Source organism: Spermophilus citellus (genome assembly GCF_964194105.1).
Source record: "Spermophilus citellus genome assembly, chromosome: 8".
Taxonomy (NCBI): Eukaryota; Metazoa; Chordata; class Mammalia; order Rodentia; family Sciuridae; genus Spermophilus; species Spermophilus citellus.
This window is the reverse complement of record NC_138189.1, coordinates 108,115,968-108,139,596: the sequence shown is the minus strand read 5'-3', so window position 1 is coordinate 108,139,596 and position 23,629 is coordinate 108,115,968. Positions and strand designations below refer to the sequence as shown.

General features: G+C 31.6%; 1 protein-coding gene across 1 annotated transcript in view; it reads right to left on the bottom strand.

Annotated features, from left to right (window-relative positions):
* The window catches only part of STPG2 (sperm tail PG-rich repeat containing 2), a gene marked incomplete at both ends in the record, with an annotated part of 313,074 nt that overhangs the window by 275,339 nt on the left and 14,106 nt on the right, over nt 1-23,629 (bottom strand). The window contains 2 exons of the mRNA XM_081304686.1: nt 11,779-11,890; nt 17,035-17,147. Coding sequence (XP_081160812.1) covers nt 11,779-11,890; nt 17,035-17,147 — 225 coding nt within the window. The remainder of the gene's footprint in view (nt 1-11,778; nt 11,891-17,034; nt 17,148-23,629) is intronic.

The window sequence follows — 23,629 nt, the reverse complement described above, 5'->3', positions numbered from 1 at the left end:
AGAAAATGGAATCTCAAAGGATGAATGGGAGTCAGCCACATGATCAGAAATGAGTGTTCCAGGAGAAGGACTGATGACTAGACATTTAAGAGCTTATTCCCTGCTTTCATTCCAGGAGAGATCTCTGAAATATATGAATATACATCTATATTCCTAGAATTATCTTTGTTATCATTCATTCTTTCTTCAGTCTACTTCCATCTGGCCATCAGATATACTTTGCTAAAGTAACCAATGATCTCAAAATTCTTCAAAATTGGGGCTGGGGCTGTAGATCAGTAGTAGAGTGCTTGCCTCACATGTGTGAGGCAATAGGTTCTATCCTCAGCACCATAAAAAATAAATAAATAAGGATACTGTATCCATCTATAACGAAGAAAAAATTTTTAATTCTTCAAAACTCATTGGATTATTTTCAACTCTCATTCTTATTAACCTACCCAAAGTATATAATACAGGTGGCAACAACTTTCTTAAAATTCAGTCCTCCTCTGGCTCCTGTGAGATCATACCTCCTCATTCTAATCCTGCCATAATTTTATCCTTCACTTCTTTCTTAGCTTAACCTTCTTTCACCTATATTGAATGCTCACTCCCTATGGATTATATAATTTATTGCAAAGACTGATTCCATAAACCTCTTGTCCATATTTTTCCAGTTTTCTAACTACCTTTCTGACATTTCTGCCTATATAACAAAAAGATGCTTAACATATTGATTCCCCAGTAGTGTACACACACATATGCACACAATATGATATACTTTCTATATTCTCTCTCTCCAATTCTTCACAACACCAGTCACCCAGTATTCTAAGTGAAAAATCTATAAGAAATCATTAATACTTCCTTTTCATTCATCCTCAGACATAGAATTAATCATTAGATAAAATCAATGCTAACAACAAATTTTGTGTCACTTCTCCCTCATTTCACTGTTAATACAGCCATACACAATGTGAACCTCTGTTCTTCATGTCATGAGCTCTCTGTCCCATTTCCCAAAATCCCATCCAGTTGATTGTACTCTTTCTGAAATTACAAATATGTTCATGAATCACCTGCTTAAAACATTTACTGGATCATCACCATCTATAAGTAAAACTTAAAATTGCCTTATTGCACTTTCATGGCTTTACACATCTCATTGCCTGGAAAGTTACACTCCATATGATAAATCCCTACTTGTCCTTCAAAATATAACCCAAAAATACTTTGGAATTCTTTGTTGACTTCTGTCATCCCTCAAGCAGGATCAAACTGGTTCTACCCTAAAAGTCCCACTGAAACTTATTTGGATTTCATTGCTAATTGTTTACAAAATTCTATCTTCCAACAAAGAATATGAATTCTTCAATTCAAGAAGCTTTGCCCATCGAAAAAAGAAAAAAAGAAACTTTGCCCTATTCATCATCTTCCTATCTACAGTACACAGTAAATGCTTAATCCATTGTTCATTAAATGAAAATTAATATCATTACTTAGCTTTAATAACTCAGATACTATTAGGCAGTATGAGTAAATGTGCCTATGTGTATGTGTTTGTATGTAACCAGAGTTCAGTGAATTCTCACAATAACTTCTTCATATATTATTACTTACATGTAGAGATTTGAAAGGAAAATATTGAGGCTCAGAATGGCAGGAATGGCTAGTTACCCAGCTAGTGTGTAACAGAGGAAGTAATTGAATGCTATGTGATTCTAAAACCTGAACTCTTCACCACTAAACCATAAGTCCAAAGCTTTACTTATATAGCGCCTAACATTTTACCATGAATGAATATGATCTCAGTGTGTTAAATTCATCAGTGATGGTACAAACTATTTTACAGTTAGACTTAGAAGACATCGGGTACTCTTACAAAGGGTATTTAATATCTGTTTAATCAATAACTAAATATTTTTAATCTTTTCTTCATTCTTTGCCCACTCATAATTTTGTCCCTTTTTCTTTCAATGATTCGAATCTTTCGTCCCATCTCTTTTTTCGTCTTTGAAATCCAACTTATACACTATAAAAGTTTTCTTAGATAATGAGAAAAGTAAACACTCAAAGCTTTTGGATACAGTAACTCTAACATGAACAACTAAAATGTGTTGGGAGGAAAATATAGTTAATTGTGTGCCAGTCTTCTTAAATCTCTGTTCATTATCAAAACAAGCTCTATCAAGGCCACAACTACTTCTAACTGCAATAAATTGCTAAGTGCCTATTATAAAGCCAAGTAATCAGGTAATTCAATAAGTATTAAAGACTAGTAATGATAATCAAAAAAGTAAAAATTTCACATCATTAATAATGGCATAATCCACTTATAATAGAAACCAAAAATATCAAAAAAAGGCTACAAGCTTTTCTGCCTTTTATGTCCTTATGACTAAAGTTTTTTAAAAAATCATAATTTAAAATCATTTAGAATTACAACTTCCTAAGATCTACTTAATATTAATAAATTATTTTTAGGTGATCTTATACTAATCCTAGGAAAACACTAGGTTATTAATTACATCTTAAAATAAAGCTTTTAAAACTCTAACAATTTTTATAAATTTTTACAAAAAATAAGTAGGAAAAAGTTTGTTTGCAAGTAGAATATTTTAGTAAGCTTTCTTGCTGCTGTGACCAAAAGACCTGACAAGAACACTAGAGGAGAAAAAGTTTTTTGGGGAGATCACAATTTCAGAGGTCTCAGTCCATAGATGTCCAACTCCGTTGCTCTGGGCCCAAGATAAGGCACCACATCATGCTGGAAGAGCGCTGTGAAAGAAAGCAGCCCAGAATGTGGAACCAGGAAACAGAGAGAGACACTCCCTCATCAAGGACAAAATATATACCCCAAAGTCACAGTCCCAATGACCCACCACCTCCAGTTACACCCTACCTATCTACAGTAACCACTACAGTAATCTATATCCATGGATTAATGCACTGATAGGTAAGGTTCTCATAACCCAATCATTTCATCTCTAAACTTTCTTGCATTATATCACACATGAGCTTTTGGGGGATACCTCATATCTAAACTGTAACATGGAATATTAATAAAAATTTTAAATGAATAGTCTGGGTTATTTTCATGAGACAGAATTAACAAAAGAGCTAAAATTTCCAATATAAATTTGCTCAAATGAATTACAAGGGAAAGTTTTATATCTTGCCATATCATTTTTATTTATTTATTTATTTTAATATTTATTTTTTAGCTGTAGGTGGACATACAATATCTTTATTTCATTTTTACGTGGTTCTGAGGATTGAACCCAGTGCCAACACACTGTAGTGCTAGGCGAGCATTCTACCACTGAACCACAACCCCAGCCCTTGCCATGTCATTTTTAAATGTTTGTTTTAATAAATATGAGAAATTAATGAATAAATAAGGTTTTATGTTAGTAAAGATCCAAAGTATTGGCGCCACCTAGTGAAATTTTACTGTTTTTTGAAATTTTTTGATTAAAAAGTCAATACAACTTCATGCACTTTGTATTACCAAATCAAAGCACTCCAATAAATGCAACTGTTAAGTGTTTTGCAAAGTAGAGAATTTTCTTAGAGACTTATATTAATTAAAATGTTAAGATGATTTTTTTATTACCAAAGGCAAAACAAACTCCTAAAGAAAATATTCAGGTTGAATGAAAGTTAATATTTGTGTTTTTAACAGAAATTCTTGGAGGATCAGAATACTGCCTATTTTCAAAATATGTGTTGTAAAAACATTGTGTATGTAACAGAATAAAATAGATGTTAAGGATAGTTATGATGATTAAAAAAACACATTCATTAAATTATATTCTTATTATTTTATGGTTGTAAAATCAGAAAAATGTTTAAATCCAAAGATAAAACAGCACTTTTAAAATCATCTTATTGATTTAATACCTACATTGCTAAGTAAATAGTATAAATGGGAGGAAAGAGAAATCCTAAGAATTCTTTCCCTAATTCTAACTTGAAAATAAATATGCCCATTTTTCAGAACTGCAATAAATTCACTCAAGAAAGGATTATTAAATGTATTAAATGTATGTATTTTGCTAACTATAGGTATACAAATATAATGCAAGAATCTTGCACTCTAACAACTATGTTTGAATTGGGAACATAAACATCCATAAAAGATTCCATTTACAAGAAATGTTATTCAATATTATTAATTGTAAATTCAGACAAAAGCAAACCAATAGAACTCTTAAATTAATAATAAAAGGACAAATAATTCAATGTAAAAATGGGCAAAGATCTAACTAGACATTTTTCTTAAGAAGATATAAATATGTCAAGCAAATATATGGAAGATATTTAATATCATCATTCCTTAGGAAAATGAAAATTGAAACCACAATGAGACACTATTCATGTACCTTTGGATGGCTATAATAAAAATACAAACAATAATAGCAAGTATATTAAAGAAATTGTAACTTTCATACTTTGCTGAACATAATGTAAATGCTACCAATTTATAAGACAGTTCCACAAAAAGATAAACATAGAACCACAATATTTTTAAAATATTTATTTTTTAGTTGCAGTTGGACACAATAACTTTATTTTATTTATTTATTTATTTTTATGTGCTGCTGAAGATCCAACCCAGGGCCTCACATGTGCTAGGCAAGCACTCTATGGCTGAGCCACAACCCCACAACCTAGAAACACATATTATCTAACAATTCCACCTATAGGTACAGATTCAAGGTAAATGAAAACCTACAGCCAAAGACTTGTACACAAATGTTTACAGCAGCTTTAGTTTTATGTGTATTACTATTATTATACTTTCATTTAGTAATTATACTTACTATTTTTGTTCTTGCCCATAAAGTAGAAATAGCCCAAATGTTCATCACCTGATGAATGGATAAACAGAGATACAGCATAGCCACAGAATGAATACTAGTCAGTCATATAAAGAAATGAATTATTAACTTATACACGGTAAAACATAGAAAACATTATGACAAGTGAAAGAAGCCAGTCACAAAGCACAAATATAGCACAATTATGTTTTTGAATTGTCTAGAATAGGAAAATCTACAAAGATAGAAAGTAAACTGGTGATTGCTTATAGTTAGCAAATATAAGTCAGAAATCTGAGATTCTGAAAAATAAGAAAAAAGCAACAGGCTTGATATAAGACAATTTCAAGAAATCACTGCCTATAACTAATTTTTATATGCCATCTATTGTAGAAGTCAGTGCATCACCTGAATCTTAAAAACCAACAACTGAAGCAAAGATATTGAGCCTCCCCACACCAAATTTACCAGCTCATACTTCCTAAGCAGTTAATGGACCTGGATCTCCAGGTGCCCTCAAGAAGACCTTGTTGTCTATGTCAACAAAATAACATAGGCCATCCAAAATAAAATTATTTAATGTATCTCCTATACACATCAATATGTCTCTTTCAGGGGTCACTCACTTTATCCTATGAGTCAAATCTAATCTACTGTCTGCTTTTATAAGTGAAAATTTTTACTGGAACATAATTGGTTTTTACATTGGCTATGGCTCCTTTCATACTACAACAACAGAGTTGAATATGCGTGAAAGAGACTATATAGTCCTAACTAAATATTTACTCTCTGGCCCTTTATAGAAAAAGATGCCTGACCCCTTACTTATTTCATCATTCATTCTTTCTCCTTTTTCATAAAGAGGTTTCTCTTCCTCTCTAATGTAAACCAACTGTTTATGCATTGAATTCCTTTGCTTATTATCTGTTTCTGTATATAACCTTACTATACTAATTATCTCATCTATTTTTGCCACTCCTCTATTTCTACAGTATCCTTCAACTATTCTAAGAATATACATACATCTAAAAATAAATTGTCCCCTATTGTGCTATCTTCTTAATCTACTCCAGTTTTTCTTCTTCTCTTTAACAGCAAAATTCTGGAAAGTATAGTATTAATATATATTCAGTGCTTCTACTGCCTGACCCCATTTAACTCACTGCACAGAATCTAACTTGCATCTGCCATCAGAACTTCTCTCTCAATACTCAACAATCCTTAAAATATTTACTCTCCAAATTCCTTTTATTAACAAAGCCTGTTCTTGACCTGCACCTTCTCCAGCATCTATTTCTTCCTCTTAAAACCTTTCTTGCAGCTTCATTATCTCTTTTAAATTATATTACATGTGGCTTTAGAACAATAGAAAATTCAACCATGCAAGGAGGATAAATTAAAATCAATCATAAAGCTAGGGGTATAGTTTATTGGTCTAGCACTTGTAGGCACAAGGCCCTGATTTTGATCACTACCAGCACCCAAAACAAAACTAAATAATAGAGGAAAATAAAAGTTGACCAAAAAAATCACTCATAACATCACCACTCTGAGTTAATCAATACAAATATTTGACTATGAATGCAAGAAAATATATTCATAAAATTTTAAAAATGACAATATGTATACCATTTTATAATCTGCTCTTTTGTTTAATGATTTACCAGCATCATTGTCCTATAAAAATAAATATATTTCTATACCCTCTCTTTTTTGAAACTCTATCATTTGGTATTTAAATTCCCCAACTCACTTCCTACCTCATTAATTATTTCTCCTCTGGCACATCTCTCATGCCTCACTCACTCCCTTATGTGCTTGTTCCTCAAAGGTTCGTTCTGAAATTTCCTCTCATCTCTGCATTCTTTTCTATAGCCATTTCATCACTTCAATTATCACCTTCATGGGATAGACTGAAAAATGTGTATCTCTATTCCTAATTTGTATTATAAATTCTATTTTAAAATTGACACTATTAGTCATTTTTCTCCAAATTCAACTGTCTAAAACTGAACTCATCATCTGCTCATCACAGTGAGCAGCATCTGTGATAACCACTTCCAATAGTGACAACAGTCATTCAAACTCAACACTTGTAAGTCATCTCTAGTAAGCAGATTTTTCCTACTTGCTTATTTACACTTAAAAATACAGAGTCAGAATTTGGTTGTGAACATAACAAAATAACAGAAAGTTTAGTAATCCCATGTCATAATAATCATTGGGAGAAAAAAAGCACCATTCATTTAGCATTATATGAGCCAAGAAATCTGTAGTTTATGAAAAAGCAGAGTTCATCTTCCCTCATTACCTTAAAATTCAAATCCAAATTTACACATTGTGATTTCTGAATGACAATAAAACATTCAGAAATAACACATACATTAAAATACCTATTATTTCAAATACCTCAATCAAATTCTTGTTCTTTTTATACTTATAGGGCAAAGAAATAAAAGGGTATTTGCTTTTTTTTTCATGTACTATGGATTGAATTTTCATGTACTATGGATTGAATTTTCTGTACATGGATTGAATCTAGGCCATTGGACCTGCTAGGCAAGAACTGTACCACTGAGCTAGATGCCCAGCCCTTTTAATTCATTAATTTTTATTTATTTATTTATTTACTTACTTATTTATTCCAATTTGTTATATAAGACAGCAGAAGGCATTATAATTCATATTACATAGAAAGAGCACAATTTTTCATATCTCTGGTTGTACACGAAGTATATTCACATCATTCATGTATACATGTACTTAGAATAACGATGTCCATCTCATTCCACCATCTTTTTTTCTTTATTTTAATTATTGATTTTTTAATATATGACAGCAAAATGCATTACTATTCATATTACACATATAGAGCTCATTTTTTCATATCTCTGGTTGTATATAAAGTATATTCATACCAATTCGTGTCTTCACACATGTACTTTGGATAATGATGTATCACATTCCACCATCATTTCTAACCACACGTCCCCCCCCTCCCTTCCCTCCCACCCCTCTGCCCTATCTAGAGTTTGTCTATTCCTCCCACGCTCCACTTCCCTACCCCACTATGAATCAGTCTCCTTATATTAGAGAAAATATTCAGCATTTGTATTTTGGGGATTGGCTAACTACACTTAGAATTATCTTCTCCAACTCCATCCGTTTACCTGAAAATGCCATGATTTTATTCTCTTTTATTGCTGAGTAATATTCCATTGTGTATATATGCAACATTTTTTATCCATTCATCTATTGAAGGGCATCTAGGTTGGTTCCACAGTTTAGCTATGGTGAATTGTGTTGCTATAAACATTGATGTGGCTGTGCTCCCATAGTATGCTGTATTTAAGTCCATTGGGTGTAGACCAAGGGGTGGGATAGATGGGTCAAATGGTGGTTCCATTTCCAGTTTTCCAAGGAATCTCCATACTGCTTGTCATATTGGCTGCACCATTTTGCAGTCCCACAAGCATTGTATGAGTGTGCCTTTTCCCCCACATCCTCGCCAACACTTGTTGTTTGTCTTCGTAATAGCTGCCATTCTGACTGGAGTGAGATGGTATCTGAGAGTGGTTTTGATTTGCATTTCTCTGATTGCTAGAGATGATGAGTATTTTTTTCATATATTTGTTGATTGATTGTGTATCCTCTTCTGAGAAGTGTCTGTTCAGTTCCTTGACCCATTTATTGATTGGGTTATTTGTTATTTTGGTGTTTAGCTTTTTTAGTTCTTTATATACCCTAGAGATTAGTTCTCTATCTAATGTGCAAGTGGCAAAAATTTGTAGGCTCTCTGTTCACCTCACTGACTATTTATTTTGCTGAAAAGAAGCTTTTTAATTAAATTTGAATCCATCCCATTTATTAATTCTTTATTTTAATCCTTGCACTATAGGAGTCTTATTAAGGAAGTAGTGGCCTAATCTGATACAATGAAGGTGAAAGTTCTTTGCAGTAAAAACTAAAGAACACTAGAGAAATAAATTAAAGAAGACCTTAGAAGATGGAAATATCTCCATTGGTCTTGGATAGGCAGAATTAATAGTGCCAAAATGACCACACTACCAAAAGCACTATACAGTTTTAATGCAATGACAATCAAAATCCCAATGGCATTCCTCACAGAAATGGAAAAAGCAGTCATGAAATGAAATTCATCTGGAAAAATAAGAGACCCAGAATAGCTAAAGCAATTCTTAGCAAGAAGAGTGAAGTAGGTGGCATCACTATAGCAGACTTTTTTTTGTTACTATTGCTATATTACATAGCAATAGTAACAAAACAGCATGGTATTGGCACCAAAATAGACTGGTAGGATAATGGTACAGAACACAGGACACAGGGACTAACCCACATAATTACAGTAATCTTATATTAGATAAAGGTGCCAAAAACATACATTGGGGAAAATAGACAGCCTCTTAAACAAATGGTGCTGGGAGAACTAGAAATCCATATGCAACAAAATGAAATTAAGCCCCTATCTCTCATCATGCACAAAACTTAACTCAAAGTGGATCAAGGACCTAGGAATTAAACCAGAGACCCTGTGTCTATTTATTTATTTATTTTTAGTTTGAGCCAGGGTCTCACTAAGTTGCCCTGGCTAGCCTCTAACTTGTAATCATCCTGCCTCAGCATCCTGACTAGCTGGAATTACAGAAAAAGTGATTCTTTCTATTTTATTTTCCTAGTTTCAGGATGTTCTTTTTAAAAAAAAGTGGTTGCACAAATCATCTTGAACAAAACATTTATTAGTTTTATATCAAATATGCAGAAAATCATAATATTTTATATGTCTGTTTTAATTGCAAACGCCTTTTAGTACCTCAACATTCTGATTTTGTCAGAATTATTTCCACAGATTTGATTCTTTAGAGTAAGAGACACATTACATATAATTTAAAAAGATACATAAACCCCTGGGAAAAGTCACATTTTTTAAAAAATGTATTTCAATACAAATAATTGGAGGTAAATTACCCTTAAATATAGTCAAATCTAGCTGTATGTTAGATCTCAATAGAAAAGAACACACCAAGAAGCAATAAAATCTTAACTTTAGAATATTCACATCTTCTCACACCCATTCACCCAACAAACCAAGATTTCTAGCATTACCATCCCTATATTCTAGCATTTTACCATGTGTAGCAAATAACAATGATATACACTAGGATAATAATGAGATAATATTTTGACCTGACTTACAATAATTATAAATGGAAAAGAATTCAAGAGGAAAGTAAAATGGTAGTGGGAGTAGTCCCTGAATATGAGAAAGGACTATCAATTCAGAGATTCCTTTTTTGAAAATGAACTAAAAAATTAAGACATTAAAAATCTTTATACAAATGCAGAAAATAATATTTATGTTTTAAAAACATTTGTTACTATTAAATATAAAACAATGTTAGTGTTTGAAAAATGATGCATTTATTAAATACTGATTAAGCCCTTTTCATGTTCTAGGCACTATGCTAAACAATAAAAGCAAAATCTCCCTGCTCAGGAAATGTAATCAAGTAGATATTTTACAGTTAAAATAAAAAGAATGAGAAAAAACAGACAGATGCTAATATTTTAAAGTAAGTCCAGTTTACTTCATTCTTACCAATTATAATTCTTCATGTTTAAATTTACCATTCTACAATTTCAAAAGAAAATTATCTCAGACTATAGAAATCTAACAATACAGTAAACAATGCAATGGTTACAATGGTACAGGCACACTAATATTAATTTGAAAATCATCTAATAAAAACTCCTCCTTTCAAAAAATGCAGGGTTACCACTATGAAAGAAGGCTCTTAAAAAATATAACAGTCAGATATCTAAATAAATAAGGTTTTCATTAAACATCAATTTATAACAGAAAACAATTTTTTTACTTTAATTTTTGTGTATTTTTACTGACATTTTACTGATATTCAAAGCATATTACACATAAGTTCTATTTAGGAATAAAATCCTAATGTGAAACCAAACCCTTTTTCACCTTTTCCTTTTTTATTATGTTCATTAAATTTTACTGAGTTCAAACTGATATTTTATCTGCTTTGAAATTTAAAATTGTTATTTTATAAAAATGATTTTATAAAAATGATTATATTGCTACTTTGTTGATACATCTTTTTCTAGTATTATGTCTTGTTTCTGATACACAATATTTTCCATTACTGATTAAAATTCAAGAGAAGACCAAGGAAATTTTGAAGAAATTTCTTATAAAAATAATTACTGATTTTTCAAGAGAATCATTTATCTTTAGTCTAAATGTATCCATTTTTAAAATTTTATACTATAATCTTTAAACTTTAATAGTAAATTTTAAAAATCCAGAGATTTATTTTACTATAAGTTTCAATTGAATAAACTGAATTATAGCTATAAAAAATGGAATGTACATCTAAATGGGCTTGTGTTAATAAGTACACACTATCCAGAACAAAGAAGATAAAAATTTCATTATATACTATAAAGCCTACAAGCAGAATAGTATGTTTAGCTTTAGATACAGAAACAAATACTATGAAATAAATTCACAAATAGAAGGTAGTTCCTATGTAACTTCAAAGGACAGTAGTAACCATGAAGGTAAATAAAATTCAAACACACCTAGAACATTCATCCTTACAAGAAAAGAAAGAAAAACTAAAAAGAAATCATAGTAAAAGGGAAAATAATAAGTAGGCAGAAGGTAGTACATTTTAGGTCCATTTAAGAAGGACATTTTAAGAAAAAAGAGTTGTCTGCTACTGAAACAAACAAAAAAAAAACTTAGCAGTAGTTGAGTTCCTCATAACAAGAAGTGTTCAAGCAGAAATATTTAATACATTTTTTTCTACAATATTCACTCAGCAATAAAGCTATAGGACACAGTAGATCTAAGAGAACTTTAACCTTACAACAATAGATTCAGTGATATTAAAACCTGGAAAAGAGATAAAATAGCCACTTTTCAACTTACCTTTTTTTCCTCCTGCAACATTATTACTTCATAAAATCTTGGGATAAATGAACAATAATTTTCCTGTTGATCTTTCTTGATATTAATATTTTCACAATATAATGTCTTTTCCCTTTGGAAAATTCAGATAGAAAATTATAATTCTCAGTTTTAAACATATAAACATTTATATAAGCAAAAAGAATACAGTAACATTTCCTAGGTTAGAAGTATGTGATAAGACCAATAGGTTAGATTAGACTAACATATTTAAAATGTTGTAAAAAATGTACTTTTATGTTTGTTCTGCTTTTTCCAATTCAAAACATTATTATAAACCTGTTTCAATGATTCCAAAAACAAAATGAGAGTGAGTTGCATCATGACTTAAAATACAAAGCTATCAACAAAAGTTTCCTGTATTCTATTTATCATAAAAAGTCTTTAAAATTCCAAATTCCTAGGGATTTCAATTACTTCCAAAATAATATTTATATCATACAACAATCTAGAAAGTGACTTAAAGACCTTTGAGAATGAAATGGAAGTTTATTTTCATTGAAAATTAAACAACCTCAAGTATGGACTAAGGAGTGATTAATAATAGTTCAAGCCTTGGAGTCTGACAGCCTGATAGAAATCCTAGCATTGCCACCTATTAGCTGTATTACCTTATGTAAATCACCTAATTTTTCTATGCTTCATATTCTTCATCTGTAATTTGAAATACTAATAGCCAATTCTCATGAATGAAAGGATTAAAATAGAAAATATATGTGAAATGCTTAGTGCCACACATTGTCCATAATAAGCCCACAATAACTGCCAGCTATAATTGTTTCAAAAGTTATATTAAAACAGGCTATACTGACTATACTGGTTTTTCTATTTCTTAAATAGAATTTTAAAAGAATATGATATCCAAAATTTCTAACAAACTATACTAAACATATAAAGATTAAAATTCGATAACAGAAAAACATAAAACAAAGTTAAAATTTCATAATACTTGTCATTATTTTCTTTGTTCAGCAGTGTTAATTTAAATGTTCATTTACCAACCCAGCTCACTATTAAATACTCACTTTTTCAATGATTTTTATTTGCTCAAAATGCAACATATGAACTTGTTTTCAACACCTCAAGTGTGTTTATCAATCACAAATATATCAGAATTGTCAGATATCATTCAGGTCTGTGTGTTTCCCAAAATGAAGCCTATAGGCTTATCTTTCCATTTAGGTGACTCCTTATTATCTCCTTATTATTTCATCTTTGGTTCTCTATCAAGTCTTTCATAATAATTCTGACTCAACCAAATAAACAAAAAGTAAAAAAAAAAAGTAGAAAATGTCAATTGCCAGAATGGAACAAAGACAACTCCAAATAAAAAGATACAGTGAAGGCAAGCAAATTATGAAAATAATGAAATAACTGAAGCAGTAGAAATGCAATGTACAAGAATTCATGCATGTAAGCAAAAGTAAAAAAAACACAAATGGAAGAAGAGGAGAAATAGAGAAAAAAGATCAAAGAAAGAAATATCACAAAACAGGGAAAATAGAAATGGGACAAGGTTGGGGAAAAGAACTGGAAGGGAAAACTTTTAAGCAAAGGTCCATTTAAGAAGGACATTGTAAGAAAAAAAGAGTTGTCTACTACTGAAACAACAACAAGAATAACAAGAAGTGTTCAAGCAGAAATATTTAATACAGTTTTGAGTGTTGCTTCAAACCTCAATGAGAGAGCAGGGAAGGAAGAAAGGGCAAACCAGCCAATCTGGGAGAAGAAAAGGATATGATGAAAATATCCAACAACAAAAGTTTATGTTAAAAATGGAATGATCAGAGTTAGAATAGTCTGTAGACCTAATCTTGTTTAGAAGAATGAAAATAAAGTTAAACTATAGTAAGCCAAATATGCATGCTTAGTTTCCAGTGTTTTTTATTTTTATTTTTTTAATTTATATATGGCAGCAGAATGTGTTATAATTCTTATTACACATATAGGACACAATTTTTCATATCTCTGGTTGTATACAAAGTATATTCACACCAATTCCTGTCTTCATACATGTACTTTGGATAATAATGATCATCACGTGCCACCATCATTTCTAACCCCATGCCCCCTCACTTCCCCTCCAACCCCTCTGCCCTGGATAGTGTTTCTCTATTCTTCCCATGCTCCCACTCCCTATCCCACTATGAATCAACCTCCTTATATCAAAAATAAATAAATAAATAAACATTGGGCATTTGGTTTTTTGGAATTGGCTAACTTCACTTAGCATTATCTTCTCTAACTCCATCCATTTACCTGCAAATGCCATGATTTTATTCTCTTTTATTTCTGAGTAATATTCCATTCTGTATATATGCCACTTTTTTATTCATACATCTATTGAAGAGCATCTAGGTTGGTGCCAAAGTTTAGTTATTGTGAGTTGTGCTGCTATAAACATGGATGTGACTGTCTCCCTGTAGTATGCTGTTTTTAAGTCCTTTGGGTACAGACCAAGGAGAGGGATAGCTGGGTCAAATGGTGGTTCCATTCCCAATTTTCCAAGAAATCTCCATACTGCTTTCCATATTGGCTAAACCAATTTGCAGTCCCACCAGCAGTGTATAAGTGTACATTTTCCCCCACATCCTCACTAACACTTATTATTGTTTGTCTTCATTCTGACTGGAGTGAAATGAAATTTTTGAGTGGTTTTGATTTTTATTTCTCTAATTGCTAGTGATGATGAACATGTTTTCATATGTTTGCTGATTGATTGTATATCATCTTCTGAGAAGTGTCTGTTCAGGTCCTTGGCCCATTTATTGATTGAGTTATTTGTTTTTGTGGTGCTTAGCTTTTTGAGTTCTTTATATACCCTAGAGATTAGTGCTCTATCTGATGTGTGATGAGTAAAAATTTGCTCCCAAGATGTAGGCTTTCTATTCACCTCACATATTGTTTATTTTGCTGAGAAGAAACTTTTTAGTTTGAGTCCATCCCACTTATTAATTATTTATTTTAATTCTTGCATCAAAGGAGTCTTATTAAGGAAGATGGGGCCTGATCCCACATGATGGAGATTAGGGTCTACTTTTTCTTTTATTAGACACAAGGTCTCTAGTTTTATTCCTAAGTCCTTGATCCATTTTGAGTTGAGTTTTGTGCATTGTGAGAGATAGGGGTTTTATTTCATTTTGTTGCATATGGATTTCCAGTTTTCCCAGCATCATTTGTTGAAGAGGCTATCTTTTCTCCAATGCATGTTTTTGGCACATTTGTCTAATATAAGATAATTGTAATTTTGTGGGTTATTCTCTGTGTCCTCTATTCTGTACCATTGGTTTACCAGTTTGTTTTGGTGCCAATACCATGCTGTTTTTGTTACTATTGCTCTGTAGCATCAATAAACTTAAAGAATCATATGATCATCTCAATAGATGCAAAAAAAAAGCATTTGACAAAATACAGTACCCCTTTATGTTCAAAGCACTAGAAAAACTAGGGATAACAGGAACATATCTTAACATCATAAAGGCTATCTTTGCTAAGCCCCAGGCCAACATCATTCTAAATGGAGAAAAACTGAAGGTATTCCCTCTAAAAACTGGAACAAGACAGGGATGCCCTCTTTCACCACTTCTATTTAACATAGTTCTTAAAACACTGGCCAGAGCAATTAGACAGATGAAAGAAATAAAAAGGGATACAAATAGAAAAAGAAGAAATCAAATTGGTACTATTTGCTGATAATATGATTCTATACCTAGAAAACCTAAAAGTTTCACCATAAAACTTCTAGAACTAGTAAATGAATTCAGCAAAGTAGCAGGATATAAGATCAACACCCATAAATCAAAGGCATTCCGGTATATCAGTGATAAACCCTCTGAAAGGAAAACTACCCCATTTAAAATAGCCTCAAAAAAAATACTTGGGAATCAACTTAACAAAAGAGGTGAAATATCTATATAATGAAAATTACAGAACTCTAAAGAAAGAAGTCAAAGAAGACCTTAGAAGTTGGAAAGATCTATGTTGCTCTTGGATAGGCAGAATTAATATTATCAAAGTGACCATACTTCCAAAAGCATTATACAGATTTAATGCAATTCCAATCAAAATACCAATGGCATTCTTCATAGAAATAGAAAAAGCAATCATGAAATTCATCTGGAAAAATAAGAGACCCAGAAAAGCTAAAGCAATCCTTAGTAAAAAAGAGTGAAGCAGTTTCCAGTGTTATTACTAAAAAATAAATAAATAAAAATACAGATGTACCATTCATGTTAGGAAAGTAAAAAACTAAAAAGGACAATGGGCTAGAATATAAATTCCCAAAAACAAAGGCGTTGTTTTATTCCTTTTATTCTTAATTATTAGGTTCGGTATGATGCACAATAAATATTCAAACTATGTTTGTTCAATGAATGAACTATAGCAGGGGAGTCTAAAGAAATAGCTATGTCCATTGCTGGGACACAGAGATGTCTGACTGTTTCAAGCAAAGTAATTGAATAGGTAATCATTATGGGTCTTTTCAGGAGAAAACTCGTGCTCTCAGAGAAAGAAGTAAGCAAAAATCAAGTTGGAATCCGTTTTAAAAATTAATCACAGGAAGAAATAACAGAATATGAGAACAACATGATGGTTGATCATTTTGCCTTCCATGGTAGTATAAACCAAAGATAAAATTATTTTACCAGAAATTTACTAATTAATCTTTGTAAACCCTGAACTTAATGTTATAGATCTGATTCACTGTAAATGAAAATGCTTTTTAAAACCATCTTATAGTCAAAAGAATGAAGATCAGAGCCAGGGATAACATGAGGAATCCCTGGGTCATCATCTGACTTTTCATCTAATTTAAAATTAAGCACAGTATATGTTAGTACTTAGATATGACATGAGCTGTGTAATCAAACTGGCCTCACTTAAATCCAGCTCTATCATGTAAATGGCCACATGATCTTGAATATGTTCTTTATCCTCTCTGATCCCTGGATTTTTCACTGACAAAATATACATATAACAATAGTAACCACAGAGACTTGTTAAGATTAAATGAGGTAATACACATAAAATAAGTGGCACAGGATCTGACTCATTTAAAAAAAAACAATAGTTTTAAATAGGTTATTCCAAAATATAACATTTCTTTGAGTTCTTCATATTAATTTACCTTTATTAACCAAATAGCCTAGTCTAAATTAGATCAATTTATACTCAAGAACTACATTAAAGACACACTTTTTTTACACATATACTTACTGGATTATATCATACTCTCCAGGGCCAGGACCAGACACTTTAGGGAACTCTAGTCTTCCTGTAGAGTTGCCAAAATGTATGCCTTTGTATTTCAAAGTTGCATTGGAAACACCCTAAAAAAACAAAAGTAAAGATGAGACATAGTTTAAATATGTTCTGAAACAAGGTTCAAATTTTACTTAAGCCTAAATCTAAAGCTAGGGTAGCCTTGGTCAAAAGGGTTCCATTGGTAAATGCTATGTTCTTTCACAGATCCCAAGCTAAGTTGTCACTAAGGTGCCCCATCCCATTCCTGAATCAGCCAGAATACTCAGAGAAATGCCTCAAACATATCCTCAACCAATTTGAATAGCTGTGCTCTTGGCAGTAGAGTCAATACTCTAAATAATAGAGGTCAATGAAATTTGCTTCCCATCTTTAATAAAAGGAAGGGAAAGAATTGTATTATTTAGAGAAAGAAAAGGCCTATTGAAAATTACTTTAATTAAACAGAGAAAATGCAAACATTACCAACAGATATTAGACAATTTCTAACTCCCTGGTATTTTAAAATATGCCCATGTTAACTTTTCAAAGAGTAACAAATAGTAAATGATAAATTAAAATAATAACTAGTTTATTTTATACTAATGTTTGAGGACAGAATCAGTCTTTTTAATACCAAATAATTTGTAACATGAGAAATCAACTATTATTTTTCCTTTACTTCCACTATAATAAGTGCCAAAATTATGCATGAACCATAAAAATTAAAGTACCTGGTTTCTACAGAAACTAAAATAATGAAGTACAATGTAATAATAGTAGCATCTCTTGAAGGAATTTTCTCTTGAACTAATACTTCATAAAACAACCATAAAAATTTTTTTTAAAAAAACCAACTCATTTTTAACTAATAGTAGAAGAAACTCTAATTTATTTTTTTCAATGCATTCGAAAAACTATGTTTATAAAAATACAGCATTAAAACAAGCTTGGATTAGTAAAACAGTATATATTGAATAAAATTAACATAATGTATAGTGTCAAGTATTCTGGTTGATTATTTTAATGCAGTAGAATCAACTTCTGTCAATTATCATTATAAATAATATTAATGAAGTAAATGGCAAATATTAGTGATAAAAAGCATAAATTCAGTTCAAACTCATACCCCTTCACCTCAACCCAAAATTTCAAAAGTACATAAAATAAGCACAAATTATCAGGCTTAAAAATAGAAAATATCATAGAGTAGTATTGATTTGCATTTCTCTCATTGATAGATATGATGAACATTTTTTCATATATTTGTTCAGAATGGCAGCTATTATGAAGACAAACAACAATAAGTGTTGGTGAGGATGTGGGAAAAAAGGTACACTCATATATTGCTGGTGGGACTGCAAATTGGTGCAGCCAATATGGAAACAGTATGGAAATTCCTTGGAAATCGGGGAATAAAAGCACCATTTGACCCAGCTATCCATCTCCTCGAACTATCATCTCCCAAAGGGCTTAAAAACAGCATACTACAGGGACACAGCCACACCAATGCTTATAGCAGCAAAATTCACAATAGCTAAACTGTGGAGCCAACCTAGATGCCCTTCAGTGGGTGAATGGATAAAAAAAATGTGGCATATATACACAATGAAATTTTACTCAGCAATAAAAAAGAATAAAATCATGGCATTTCATTTGCGGTTTAATGGATAGCACTGGTGAAGATAATGCTAAGTGAAGTTTGCCAATCCAAAAAAAAAAATGCCGAATGTTTTCTCTGATATAAGGAAGCTGACTCATAGTGGGGTAGGAAGGGGGAACATGGGAGGAAGAGATGAATTCTAGATAGGGAAGAGGGGAGGAAGGGAAAGGAAGAAGGCAGGGGATTAGCAAGGATGGTGGAATGTGATGGACATCATTATCCAAAGTACATGTATGAAGACAATAATTGGGTGTCAACTACTTTATACACAAACAGAGATATGAAAAATTGTGGTATATATGTGTAATAAGAATTGTAATGCAAAAAAAAACAAGTACACGTATAAATACATGAATTGGCATGAACATACTTTATACAAAGATATGAAAAGTTGTGCTCTACGTATGTAATAAAAATTGTATTACATTCTGCTGTCATGTATTTTAAAAAATAAAATCAATTAAAAAATAGAAAATATCATTCACATGAGAGACACTTTAAGGAATTTCTATAAGATGCAGAACAATAGAGACTGTAACCAGAAAAGGAATCTACTACATGTGAAAGGAACCTCAGTGGAACTCTTATTAACATCCCCAGAAAGACAGAAACTGGAGAAAATGATAGACTCCTGGACTGTGAGTAGGCAGCAATCTCTAGTTAGAAAGACACCACTCTAAATGCTATGGGATTCAACAACAAAATACAAACAGAAGCTGACACAGCTGGATGTTAGAGCTAAAGGTAAAGGAACACAGAGTCACCAGCTATGTCCAGGTAGGATTCAGACATATATTGGGATGTTTTGGAACTAAGAGCAAACCAATCAGAAGGTGAATGTGAAAACTAATCCACTGTTAATCATAATGACTTTTCACCCAGTGAGAAAATATTTGTGTCAAAAGAGTGGCAACACCAAACACTAAGAATTTTCTGTTGACTGAATTTACCTCCTAACACAGACTGGATTTATGCCTGTATTCTTGCAGTATACAATTATGCTATGAAGAAAAATCTAAATGTTTCATTAAAAGCATTGCTACTTTTAAACCCTTCTATTAGAGTATAAGGAAAGAAGGGTATTATCCTCCTCACTTCACCCCAGCTCATCCTGCAGTTTTAGCTGTGCTAGAGAACACTGATGGAAATGCCCAGCAGAGAGCACCATCTAGCAAGAGACTGAAAAGCCTGGTGGAGCTACTGCTGTACTCAGTGCAAACAAACTTATTCAAGAGCATGGCTGGGACAGCCCCTGAGGACTTCTAGAAATACTTGGGAAAGGGAACTGTGTGGAAGGCTTGAGGTCCTCTACATTGGTAAGTAGATACAAAAAAAAAAAAAAAACTGATGCTTGACCAATAAACAAACATTAATGTTTGTTGTTATTATTTTCTTCATTCCTTGTAATCCAATGAAGCATGAAAGATGTGTTATATAAATAAAAAGGATGGATCCTTATTTCTTTTAGAAATATTTCCAGCATTGTACATGCTATCAGTGTGCTTAGATTATTACCTACAGATTTTTTCTACTGCATTATAACATAAAGAACAGAGAGGTATTTTCCCCTCCTTACTAAGGACATTTAGTTTTAACACCATGAGTGATGGATGATTTAGTCCTATAAATCACTATATCAAAGTAAGATATTGTTGTTGTTATTATTATTGTAAGTAGGGATTCTAATTAATACATGATTCTGAAGCTTAACCCCTTCCCTGTCAGATCCTTGAAAGACTATGGCTATGAATAAAAACTTGAATAATTCAAAGAACTATCCCACCAAACTCTGTAATACATTTATACATACACACACACACACACACACACACACACACACACCACAGTTTTGGGAATCCTAATAATAACCATGATGAATGAAATAAGATAGATGAACATCCAAAGGGTCTGGGGTTGCAGACGCAAATGCTGTAACACATAGCTGAATGGCACACAAAAGTGGCAGAGCCTGACATATTCAGCACAGAAGCAGATACTAGTAGACATATACTAACACAAACCAGGGCATCCATTGGAGCAGCTGAAAAGCAGCTTGTTGCTAAAAGGTCAGTGCTGCGTTCAGACTATTACATTCAATAGAACTTGAAGACACAGTACCTCACCACACAACCCTTTCTTTTTGCTAAAACTATTTGCCATTTATATTGTACTTTATTTTTACTTAGAAATAAAGCAGAATTTCATTAATTGTTCTACATACCTAATATATTTACTGTAGTCTACAGATTTGTCAAAAAAGTCAGTATTTTAAAAGAGCATTGTGTTAAGTCACCTTTTCTATCTTTTTTTTTTTTTAGCCTAAAACATCAAGTTAAGCTTATTTTCCCCCAGTGCTAAGGATCAAATAAAAGGCTTTCTTCATGCTAAGCAAGTACTCTAACACTGAACTATACCCCCAGGCCCATGGTAAGCTTTTATAGTAACTATTTTAACACAGCAATTCAGGACCTTGAGGAGAATTGTGTCAGAGAATATTTTTTCAGTTGAATTTACATTATTGAGATTTTATGGTTCAGCAATTGAACAATTATAAAAGTAATAGAGTCAAAGGAAAGATCACATATGTACGCATATATGTATATGTGCATAAATACACACATAAAAACTCAAGACTTTAGCAAAATCCTTTCTTTGTATACAATAAAATTAATTGCATTTAAACCATGTGAGCTGATGACTACTTAACTCACTAACCTCTACAGTACTCAAGTAAATGATATTTAATTTAAAAACCTCTTAAAAATATAGACAAAACTTCAGAACAAATTGATACACTCAATTCTAAATCACACCCTCTATTACGTCAAGAAGTGTTGACGGTGCTCACTTCAAGGTCACTGTCAACTTGGAAAGTCATTAGCAAATAAAATATGACTTAATTGAAGCAAACTCAGCTTGGAGCTGCATTATTTTAAATGAACACTATAATAAAATTTGAAGAAGAATTACTAACTGCCACTCTCGTTGACAATTAAATGAATGAAGAAGGGACTTTGTAACTTTTACCCCCAATCCTTTCATAATTAAATATGAAAGTAGGATTTGTGAAAAATTGGAAGTCCCAAAGAGCATCAATTTAAACACTAATGGACTGCTTTTCAGTTAGGCCGTGCACAGGTAGCTCACAGCATGCTATCATTACTAAATGTCAGTATCATAATTCTAACTGCCAACCTTGCTTGTGAAATCCATCCACCCCTGAAAAAATTTACATCTAACAGTTTCCTGGGTATTTCTGAAAAATGATAAAAACAAAATTTTATCACTTAAAATATTATATAAAACAATGTATCTTTAAATTTTGCTAAAGTTTTTGAAAAACACTTGATTCTATATTTAAGATTTATCAGATTCCTTCAGTAGATGTGACTCACCAGTTAGAGAAGAACCACAATAAATACTCATCTTTTAGATTATTTTCTTTATTTTCTACTAATAATTTATATCTGGAAACTGAGCCCACATATAGTGTTATCTCAAAATGTACATAAAGGGCTCCACAGAATTATCAGAAATGTAAATAAGATTTTATTTAACATTACTAAAGTATTACTTATGCAGTAGTCTGTGAAAAACTGTTATTCTGCAGGAGAAACAGAAGGAAATAAAGCTGTTAGCCACTAAGCTTCTCCACCCACCCTCTTATTTCTCTCTCAAGTTCAAGATGGGGATTTCACAAAACATTAAAGTTCAATTCCAATTAAACTTTACTGAATCTTCCTGAATATTAAAAACTGCCTTTAATTCGTATGTTAATCTATGTTTCATGTGTTTTTTAAGTTAAATTTGGATTTTTATTCTAGGAAGTATAAGCTAGATTGATGCAAAATTACTAAAACAGGTTATCTAATAAATTGGCCCTATTAATATTAATGTTATGTAATAAATTTTCTTCTTCTTTCTGTCTGAATAATTCGTCCAGAAAGAAATCAAGTTTATATATCAAAGTAATGCTTAGTCATATGGGGAAAAGGTTTTATATATATAAAGAAGCTTGGAGGCATTATTTAGGCCTTCTAATTAATGATACATTATTCCAAATCAAAGAAATCATTTATATAGAAAATATAATTTTAGAGCAAGAACTATATTTTGATATTTAAGTTAAAAGGAATCAGGGAATTACTTAAGTTAAAGCCAAATATTTATGGCTATTGTGAAAACTAAATACTAATTTGAGTATATCAGACTACAGTTTTCTCAAGAATATTTCTGATAAGGCAATTAAGCAAAAAGAGGCTAAATAATTTGACAATGAGCCATTAACTATTAAGTAATGGACTCAAGAAACAAACACAGGCAGCCTGGCTCCATTACACTGCTGCTCATAACTTGTCTTTCACCTTGTAGAAAATATCTGATATCAGGAGCACTGCACTTTTATTGAGTTCACTGTAATTTTTACAAAAATGATCTCTGTTGTTCTCTTAGGCATATCTTAATCAAACATCTAAGATACTTGCCACTGTCTATTGATGAGAACTAATAATTAGTTATTATTAACAGGTGATAGGCTTGTCAAGGCCTGAAAGAACAGGTCTGGCATAGAAAGGGAATGTGAAGTATTCTTGAGACTAAAGTCTCATTACCAGAAAGGAGTAGGAACTCTCAGGGGGAAGAAAAAAATTATTAAACAATTTATAAGGTCCTTTACTCTATTTTACCAGAAGTAACCAGTTTCTTCAAAAGTTTCATAGTGTAGAAAGTTCACTAGGTCTTAAAATATTCACCTATATTTGAACAAAAAAATATATCATTTCTAATTTTTTACATAATAGGAATCAAAGCATTACAAAAGTTAAATAATATTCTTATGTATTTATCTTACCATTCTTTAATTCTTTGTGTGAATTTGAGTTACTAGCTAATAACTTTTAATTTCAGCCT